Here is a 10,498-nt window from a genome sequence, read left to right on the forward strand (position 1 = left end):
CTTCTTCTCTCCTCCACCCCTATTGGTAACATGTCTCCCTCCTCTGTTATGATCTTGTATCTCTCTGTTCTCCCTCAGGGTCTCTCCCCCTCTGTCTCTTCTGTCTGCACCTCCCATAGTCCAACATCTGCCCCCCTGTCTTCTGCCTCCCCTTTGTATTAGGTTTCTCCCTCTCTCTATCTTCCTTCTGCTAACATTTTGAGTCCTCCCACCTTTGATCCAGGTCTTTCTTTCTCTTTCTTTTTGTCTTCCTTCTCCCCAGGGCCAGGCATCTCTCTCTCTCCTCGGTTCAGGGTGTTTCCCCTCTCTAACCCCTCTTTCCCCTCCTTTTTGGTTCAAGGCTGCTTTCCTACCTCTCTTCAATGTCCTTTTGTCTCTCTCTCCTCCCCCCCGCCCAGATCCAGCATCTCACGAGAGACTACAGGAACTCACGGCAGCAATTTTGGATGAGTGATCTTTGCGGGGCAAGAACGTAGGAAGCTCGCTCCTGCCCCAAAAGACCGCTAGACCTCCAAACCACCAGATAAGGTCTAGGATGCCGGTGGGAAGACAGGAGGGAGGTGGGGGTGGGACAGAGTCGGCCCATAAGTTATTCACGGGACGGCTCTGCCCCTATCCCCTGTGAATATTTAAGGAGTGTAGTAACATAGTAAATGACAGCAGATAAAGACCTGAATGGTCCATGCAGTCTGTCCAATAGTTGCACTTATTATAAATTCATAATTAAATTGAATAAACTTTTTTCTTTGATATTCCTGGGTCATAGATCGTTGTAGTCCACCCGGTACTGTCCCTAGGCTCCAACCACTGGGCATACTGTCGAAGAATGTCATAATGCCCCTGTATCGCTCCCTGTGTTCAGTTCTGGTCTCCTTATCTCAAGAAAGACATAGTGGCGCTAGAAAAGGTTCAAAGACGAGCGACCAAGATGGTAAAGGGGATGGAACTCCTCTCATATGAGGAAAGACTAAAACGGTTAGGGCTCTTCAGCTCGGAAGAGTGACGGCTAAGAGGAGATATGATTGAAGTCTACAAAATCCTGAGTGGACCAATTTTTCACTCCGTCAAAAATTACAAAGACTAGGGGACACTCGATGAAGTTACAGGGAAATACTCTTAAAACCAATAGGAGAAATTATTTTTTCACTCAGAGACTAGTTAAGTTCTGGAACACTTTGCCAGAGGATGTGGTAAGAGCGGATAGCGTAGCTGGTTTTAAGAAAAGTTTGGACAAGTTCCTGGAGGAAAAGTCCATAGTCTGTTATTGAGAAAGACATGGGGAGGCCACTGCTTGTCCTGTATCGGTAGCATGGCATATTGTTACACCTTGGGTTTTGGCCAGGCCCTAGTGACCTGGAATGGCCACCATGAGAACAGGCTACTGGGCTTGATGGATCATTGGTCGGACCCAATAAGGCTATTCTTATGTTCTTACATATGTAATACAGTGGTACTTTGGATTACGAGCATAATCCGTTCCAGGAGCATGCTCGTAATCCAAAATGCTTGTTTATCAAAGCGAGTTTCCCCATAGGAAATAATGGAAACTCGCTTTGATAGGTTCCCAGCCCCCCCCTCTCCCCCCCCGAGGCCAGCAGCGCTGCTCCCCTGCCACGAGAACCGGCATTGCTCCCCCCAAAGGCCCCCCCCCGTGAACCGGCACACTCCCCCCCATGATCCGGCACCCCCACGCCGCTATCGGGCACCCCCCCAACCATGACCTGAGGTCCCCCAACCCACCCAAACCCTCTTCTTACTTTAGTGTAGCATCCGCGCTGGTGCCGGTGCCAGTGTGGAGGCTACACTAAAGTAAAAACAGGGTTTGGGTGGATTGGGGGACCTCAGGTCGCGGCGGGGATCTGCCCGATGGTGGCGAGGGGGTGTCCGATGGCGGCGGGGGGGGGGGTGTCCGATGGCGGCGGGGGGATGCCGGATTGCGGGGGGGGGAGGGTGCCGGTTCACGGGGGGGCGCTTGCAAATTGAGGCACGCTCGGTTTCCGAGGTGCTGATTTTGCGAATGTTTTGCTCGTCTTGCAAAACACTCGCAAACCGGTGCACTCGTAAACCGAGGTACCACTGTATTTAATAATTAACACATGCATAAAAGTCAAAGCTTATTACGAGGGGGTGCTGAAGAGCTCTCGGCCCAACCAAGAAGAGAATGACATGGATATGGTTCAATCAATGATCTGAAACAATGTCACAACAGAGAACTCTCTTTCTGCAAATTGGCACTTAATGAAATAAGATAACACTCTTTTTAGATACAGTGGCAAAATAACGCTCAGAGTTTCGGAAGTTGGATGGTTGGCCTGAGAACTTTCCGGCACCCCCTCGTAGAAAGTGTCTGCTGCACTTTCAAAAGAATCCATTTGATAATGAGATTGCTCTTGTTGGCTGTACAGAAGAGCTCAACGCTACAAGAGAGCAAACTTGAATGACGAGTTAATAAGGGTTAATTACCTGAAGTAAGAGCCGAAGTTACGCCCATCAGGCACAGAAGACAGGCAAGATTTGTGAAGCTCATGGCTGATCTTCACGCCAGGACCTCTTCCCCCTTTCCTCTTTTGAGGGCTTAGGTTCCTGCAACCCTTCTCTTCTGCAGCTCTGCAATTTATACTTTTCATCATATAACCTAAATCACTTCACACCTGGTAGACTGGAGACTAAAGTGAGATAATGACGCACACACTGAGGGAAATGTTTTGTTGGAAATGCACTTGAAAGCTGAACATTTGTTTTTAAAGTGTCTGCAGGTGACACTAGTACAGTCAATCAACCGGTTGCAATGGTACAGGTGAGCCATTCTGAAAACGAGCTGAGTCACTATGAAAGTGGAATTTTCTTAATTTCTCATCCTCTATTGGCAATTGTTGGATATGTAGAAAGAGGGGGGTGATATATGTCTTTGTCATAAAGTGTAATTTGATAGAATTTAAGGGCTCCTTTTACGAAGGCGCATTAGCGGTTTAATGTGTGTAATAGCGCGGGGGTTAGCCTCTTGAGCAGGCGGTAGTTTTTTGGCTAGCGCGGGGGTTAGCGTGTGCTTAAAATTCGCTAAAGTGGCTTCGAAAAAGGAGCCTTCAGTGTTGTTAAAGTATAAAATGTCTGTACAATATGTTGCACTTATTTTTTGGCTTTACAATGAATAAAGATATTTAAAAAAAAAAAAATTCTCATCCTCCTGTTCTTCCTCTCCCTTTTACCTTTATGTTTTGATAAAAAAAAAAATAAAAAAAAATTCTATTCCGCATATCCTACAATTCTATGTGGATTACAAATTATTCAGGTACTGAAGCATTTTTTCCCTATCTGTCCTGGTGAGCTCCCACTCTATCTAATGTACCTGGGGCAAATGTGGATTAAGTGACTTGCTCAGGGTCACAAAGAGCAGTGGGGGATTTGAACCCACAACCTCAGGGTGCCAAGGCTGTAGCTCTACCCACTGCACCACACACTCCCTTATCTTTTCTTAGCATCCCCCTGTTGTCTTTCACCCATTTTCCCACTGCACTTGCCAGTCCACTTGGTCTATCCTCTTTCGCCATCAGCATATCCATATTTCAAGTTTCAAGTTTATTAAAATTTTTGATTAATCGCTTAATCTTAATTCAAAGCGATGAACATACTTAAAAAGAAACAATTAAAATTTCAGTATTAAAAAGTAAAACATTAATTTAAACATAAACATTAAAATAAACTAAACTATATACAAACTTAACAAAACAAGAATAAAGAGGAAAAGGGGATTTGAACTACAAAATATTATAGAAAAGGAGGTCAGGCAAAAACACAGGGTTGGGAATTAAAATGAATAGTCAAATACAACATTTTTAATGAACTCAAGAGTAAGACTTATTGATCGAAAGCGTCTTTGAAAAGGAATGTTTTTAAATTGGTCTTGAATTTATCAATATTATGTTCTTCTCTTAAGTAAATTGGCAAAGAGTTCCAAATTTGTGGAGCAGTAACAGAAAAGATAAATTGTCTTCTAGTGTTAATGATCTTAAGAGATGGAATTGTCAGGAAATGCTGTTCATTTGATCGCAATATTCTGTTTGCGGAGTAAGGGATCAGCCCTCTATTTCATTGACTTTTCTTCCCTCCTAGAATATAATTTCTCTTTGTCAAGACCGAGAGGTCTTCAGCCTGCCTTCCTGCCCTGGGTTTAGAAATAGGCAACTGTCTATAAGACAAACGTGGTTTTTCTTGTTACATAGAGCATATTGGACCCCTGTTTGATGACAGAAATTAGATAGTTCCAAGTCTAATAGATATTGGCACTGTCATCTCGAAGTTGGGACGTTGGATCATCTATTGTACTATTGTCCTTTGATACTTAAATTTTGGAGATCCATCTGGGATCAAGTGAACAAAATATTGGAAAATCCAGTGGCATTGACGTACGATACCATCTTATTTGGTACGTTAATGAGGGCTAAAAGCCCAATATCTGCTCGGAATAACAAATTTCTCTTTAGAATGAGAGGGGTTGCCTTACAACTTATTTTGAGGAATTGGAAAAACTGAGATCGATTAAATTATACTTTTTGGTGGGAATCTCTATGTCACACTTTTAAAATGGAAAATATGAAGGCCATACAACATGGACATTACAAGAAGTTTAAGGATATTTGGGAGCCATTGACAAAATTCTGTAAGGAGTAATTGTTGATCTTGCCCTTTGATAATACATGTCCAGGGTGGGTGGGTAAGATATTTTTTTAATTTGAGTGCAATTTTTGGATACATAGACGGGAGTGATATATGTGTATGTAATAGAATATAATTTTGATTGAATTTAAGTGCTGTTAAACACCATGAACATCTTCTCTCGCACCAAGCAGCATCATGGGGTAAAGACCTAGAACAATTGCTTTCGCCCACTACTTATGAGGAATTTAGGAAACTTCTGAAAACACACCTGTTCCTAAAGTATCTAGACAACTGATCCTCTCTTCTCTCTCCCCTCTATAGCGATTAACTTGTTCTATTGATCACTCTCTCCTCAAAAATGGATTTCCTGTCCTATTAACCCTCTTTCTTCCTCCCCTCTTAAAGTCAATCAATTTGTACCTTTGCTTAATCTTTGTAAACCGCATAGAACTTCACGGTATTGCGGTATATAAGCTGTTATTATTATTATTATTGTGCTGTATACATACATACATATATATATATATATGTTGCACTTATTTTTGGCTTTAAAATGAATAAAGATAAATTAAAAAAAGAAAAGAAATTGGCAACTGCATAAAAGTATCTAGGACTATGACTGAAGAGGAGCATCTTCCTATTTGCTTTGGGTCACCATGGCCATTATGCTCTCTCATCTTCCTCTTCCCTTCCCACACAGACTTTGTGGTCCCTATTGTGGGTACTAACATCTTAATGCCAGTTTTATCTTGTCTTTCACTCGAGAGTGAAGGTAGCCCCGCAGGTCACACACTAAAGAAATTTAGAGGAGGCGTGCACCTAAAATAAAGAATCCTGGTGGATAGTAAGGAGACCGTGCTCGAGACCTAGATGGAGTGAAAGTGAAAAGATAAAGCACAACAGTATCAATAGGAATAAGTAATCTACAACGTACAGTATATTTGAACCAGCTAAGGCGGCCATTTATGCTCCTGGTGGTCCTTGTGGCAGATATTTAAAATTTGTATTCCTCCTAAATCCTAAGCTGGTCACAGCAAGAAAAAAAAACCCAAATCGTACCCATGTATTACAAAAAATGATACAAAATTTATAAAATATAGACAGACAGCTCACATTCCAAAACTCAAGTAAAAAAAGTAAAAGCCTAAAATAATACTTTTAATTAAAAAGTAAAAGTACCACAACGACGGCATCTGTTCATCAAGAATTGCTACCAGCAAAGATTTGGGGGCCATTGATTGCAAATTCTAATGATTAGACACTTTGGACACCTTGTTATTACATAGGAATATAATTAGTGTGGGGATGGGGAGGTATGTTATGTGATTTAATGAATTTATTATTGATGATTGGGTTGGGTGGGGGGAGGGGAGTCTTTTTTATATGTAATGGATAATAATTGTTAAGAATGTCAAGTGATTTGTACAAATTATATGATTGAAATATTGTACACTTGTTGCAAGAGTCAAAAATGAACAAAAAATTATAAAAAAAAAAAAGAAAGAAAAAGAATTGCTACCAGCTACAGCTTCATCTCCGCTTTAAAATGGCCCGACTCATCTAACCAGTTCAAACATAAGGGACTCCACTGGTCTTATAGGCTATATTCCCTGGACAGCAAAATTTAAGAGGAAATGATCTACTGTTTGCATAATGAGGTTTGCAATAGCAAAATCCCGTTCTCAGTTTTGCCGTTTCATTTGGTTTACTGAGGAACTGTCTTCCACTTTTACTATTTTTCTTTTAACTACAAACATCAAATGTAACTAAGGGCTCCTTTTACAAAGGTGTGTTAGGGCCTTAACGTGCGGAATAGCCCTCGCTAAAATGCCCCGCGCGCTAGCCGCTACCGTCTCCTCTTGAGCAGGCGGTAGTTTTTCGGGTAACTAAAAACGCTAGCGCACCTTTGTAAAAGGAGCTCTAAGTAAATGTAGTCAAAATTATGACTTCATTAAAAGTAACAAATGTTACCCTATACTTAGGGTAACTCGCACTTGGAAAAATTGCGGATTGCCTTAATTTTCCTTTTTGGTGGGCGAGTTTATGTTTATGCTACAGATATGAGAAGATGAATGCTGATATGTTGGGGCATAACAATTTATTTAAACTGGTTTGGGGCCTGTCGACATCCTTTGTTACTTCATTATAGTGGTCTTTTGTTTTTAATTTTTATTTCCTTACACATCCAGGACAGGGTGGGGGGGAGGGGATATCTCTTTGATTTATTCTTTGATTAAATCTGTTGGAAGGGAGGGGAGGGATATTTTTCTTCCGCAATGTTATTGATTGAATGTAAGTGCTTATTTTGATTATTAATGTCTGTATACTTCTTGGCACTTTGTAGTAGTTTTGAAAATTATTAAAGATTAAAAAAAAAAAAAAAAAAAAAGTTACCCTGTACTTCTTTTACAAAGCCGTGCTAGTGGCTGCCATGCGGCAATGACCCCGAAGCCCTTGGAATCCCTATGGGCTTCGGGGTGATTACTGCAGTGGCCCACACTAAACATCCTCATAAAAGAGACCCTTAGTTACAATACAACACTGCATAAGACTCTCTCTACTTCAGGAAGTAGGTAAAGTTTGGCTCTTCAACCAGGCTTTAATGGAAAAGTAACTAACTTCATAGTCACACACACATACAAGGAGTGATACAGGCTGCACATACTCGAATATAAACCAGGATTTGGGGGTCCTGGTTTATATTCGGGCCAGCGTCCAGCGCACATCCGCCCCCCCCCCCAACTTATTGTAGGACTCCGCCGAGCCACCAGGCTCTGCACCCTGTCCCCCCTCCCTGTCCTGTTCATCTTACCTCCTCTGCCGCTGGAATCCCTGGTGGTCCAGAGGTGTAGCGGGCAGGAGCAAGCTTTCCGCGCTCCTGCCCCACTGCTAACCTGGTCGGTTGCTGCCACGAGTTCAGACTTCAGCCGTTGAGCGGTACCAAGCAGAACGCTTTGGTACTGCTGCTCGGCACTGAGTAGCTTCCTGAATGGCTCCTGCAAATTCTCAGGAAGGAAGGGGGCTGGGTGCAGAGCCTGACAGACTGGAGGAGGAGGGCTGGGTGTAGAGCCTGGCAGAGCCTGGCTGAGTGACAGAGGAGGGAGAGAGCGCTGGGTGCAGAGCCTGGCAGGGCAGGGCATTTTAATATTAAGCTGCCCGACTTATATTCGAGTCAACTATTTTTTTTCTTCTTTTGGGGGGGAGGAATGGGGATCTCAATTTATATTCTGATCGACTTATATTCGAGTATATATAGTACTATAGTATGACATGCTTATCTACTCTGACCCTTTCTGACCTCATGTGCAACGTCCTTCAAATTAGTCCCGTTTTCTAACTTCTGTTACTCTATCTTTTCTATCTACAGTATATGCTCCATCTTTACTTACACCCTATGATGTTCATTAAAATATTGTATATTGTGTTCACATTGTATAATGTAGTATACTATGCCATACTTTGTATTGTAATTTGGATATTTTTACTGCTGCAGTTGTACTTATTTTTGCTTTGAGCGAATTCCTTCAAAAAGGCAGTAAATAATCCTAATAAATAAATAAAACATAGGATATGAGAACTTTAATGCAGCCCAGGTTGGAGAGGTTGATCTAATCAGTTGATCACAGTTGGATTTTATCACCAATTGGTATTTTATAATGCCCCTAGGTCAGGGGTAGGCAATTCCGGTCCTCGAGAGCTGGAGCCAGGTCAGGTTTTCAGGATATCCACAATAAATATGCATGAGACAGATTTGCATCTCAAGGAGGCAGTGCATGCAAATCCATCTCATACATATTCATGGTGGAGATCCTGAAAACCTGACCTGGCTCCGGCTCTCGAGGACCGGAATTGCCTACCCCTGCCCTTGGGAAAACATGGCCATGTCAGGCATTTGTTTTAATAAGCTGGAGCAGAAAAGTGAATAAAGCTAAGTTTTAATCTTCTCATTGGCTCGCTGTTCTCATTTTCTCCATGTTGGATCTTGTCAGCCGATTGCCTTGTTGTTTTCTGGGAGATTGTGAGGGAGTCTATAGAACTCTGCCCCTTCCTTTGCAGAATACTTCCCCAGGGAATCAGAATCACAATAAGGAAAGGGTTATACTCCCCCTACTGGACATTCTCTCACCTGAACAGAACAGTGCCTAGAAAGGGGGTAGTGAGAGAAGGAGGTACACAGGAAGCAGCTCTCAGGAACAAAAAGGGCAGGGCTAGAGAGGGAGAAAGGAAGCCCCAGGGAGGAGTGCACGAGAGAGAATTCTGACTGCAGACCTGGCTGCTCCCTTTGCAGAGTTGACTGAAAATAACAGGTGGCCTTAAAGTGGGAACTTTTATTCATATGCTTGACTGATAAGCTGAACCTACACAACAGAGACAAGCTGAGGAAAATGTGATTGGAGGAAACTTCTAAGTGTAAAGCAAGTTTACTCTCAATTATTTTGGTCTATTCCACTTTTCCTTGGACTCGAGAAACACCAAACTATATTTTAAAGTCTGTGAGGCAACAGACTGGGACCTAGAATAAACTTAGGAATAAGCAGTGGATTTCCCCAAGCTATCTCAATAGTAGACTTCTCTTTTAGGAAGTCTCAATAATGGACTTCTCTTTTAGGAAATTATCCAAACTTTTTAAAACCCCCAATAAGCTAACTGATTTCACCACATTCTCCGGCAACAAATTCTACAATTTAATTACACATTGTGTGAAGAAATATTTTCTCTGGTTTGTTTTAAATCTACTACTTAGTAGCTTCATTGCAAGCCCCCTAGTCCTAGTATTTTTGGAAAGAGTGAACAAGCAATTCACATTCACCCTTTCCACTCTACTCGTTCTTAACCCAGGGACTGCCTGTATCTAAAAACATTTTTACTGTGTGTTCTTGTTTCCAGCACAATCTTCTTTTCAAGAGCTCTCTCTGCCTTCCTTATTACAGCCTTGCACTTGATTTGCCATTCCTTGTGCTGTTTCTTATTAACTTCAGTTGGATTCTTCTTCCACTTTATGAAGGATTCTCTTTTAGCTCTAATAGCTTCCTTTACCAGCTGCTATTTGGTCTTCCTTCCTCCTTCTTTCAATACGTGGAATATATCTAGTCTGGGCTTCCAGGATGGTACTTTTGAGTAACATCAATGCCTGTTTCTCCAACTGCTTTAATTTCTCCTCTAGTCTTTTGAACTTGGTACCAGATCAGCAGCTCTCTCCTTTTTTCTTTTAATCTTTACACATAGCTGGGTGCTTCTGGGTAGGCATCTAACATACATAAATGCCTCCTACATAGATCTTTGTTTACACCTAGAACTTACATCAGGGTTTTCTTTGAAAGCCATGTGTTGAATTGCTCTACAGTCCCCAGAGGGAGAAATTATTATTTTGTTTTATTCTGTTCAATAAAGCTGATAAACTTATTAGAACATGCATGCTGACGTGTGTTTGTTTAGGGGTGTGTGTCTCTTTCTTAATTTCTTGAAAACAACTTAGGCTGTAATGTCTAAACTTTGCACATGTAAGACATACAATTTTTGTGGTTTATAGGGGCCTGGAACGATTAAAAGAGTGAAAGCACTGCTCAACAAAATCTAGGCATGGCCATTGTCAGCACTGTTGACCAGAGCACTACAAAAAAACATCCTAACTAAAGCCATTTAGAATATTCCATATAAGTCTTCATAACAAACTTTCTCAATTAACTTTTCAGAAAATGTTAAAAACTAATTTATTTCAAAAAATCTCTGATCAATTCTTCTGTCCAAGTTAATATTTGCAGTAGAATTTATCTTTACTCTCTAATTGAATTTAGGAAATTTTGTTAACTGAATCACACCCTTCTTGTGAGAGATGAATCGG

At 41.5% G+C, this 10,498-nt stretch overlaps 1 protein-coding gene across 2 annotated transcripts in view; it reads right to left on the reverse strand.

The window, feature by feature from the left end:
• TG (thyroglobulin) overlaps positions 1-2,594 on the reverse strand; it is a 230,637-nt gene extending 228,043 nt beyond the window's left edge. For both annotated transcript variants that reach the window (XM_033933389.1, XM_033933388.1), the window contains exon 1: positions 2,464-2,594. In XM_033933389.1, the coding sequence (XP_033789280.1) occupies positions 2,464-2,527 (64 nt within the window). In that variant the 5' untranslated portion in view covers positions 2,528-2,594. The remainder of the gene's footprint in view (positions 1-2,463) is intronic.
• Between the last annotated feature and the right edge of the window lie 7,904 nt (positions 2,595-10,498).

Source organism: Geotrypetes seraphini, chromosome 2, assembly GCF_902459505.1.
Source record: "Geotrypetes seraphini chromosome 2, aGeoSer1.1, whole genome shotgun sequence".
NCBI lineage: Eukaryota > Metazoa > Chordata > Amphibia > Gymnophiona > Dermophiidae > Geotrypetes > Geotrypetes seraphini.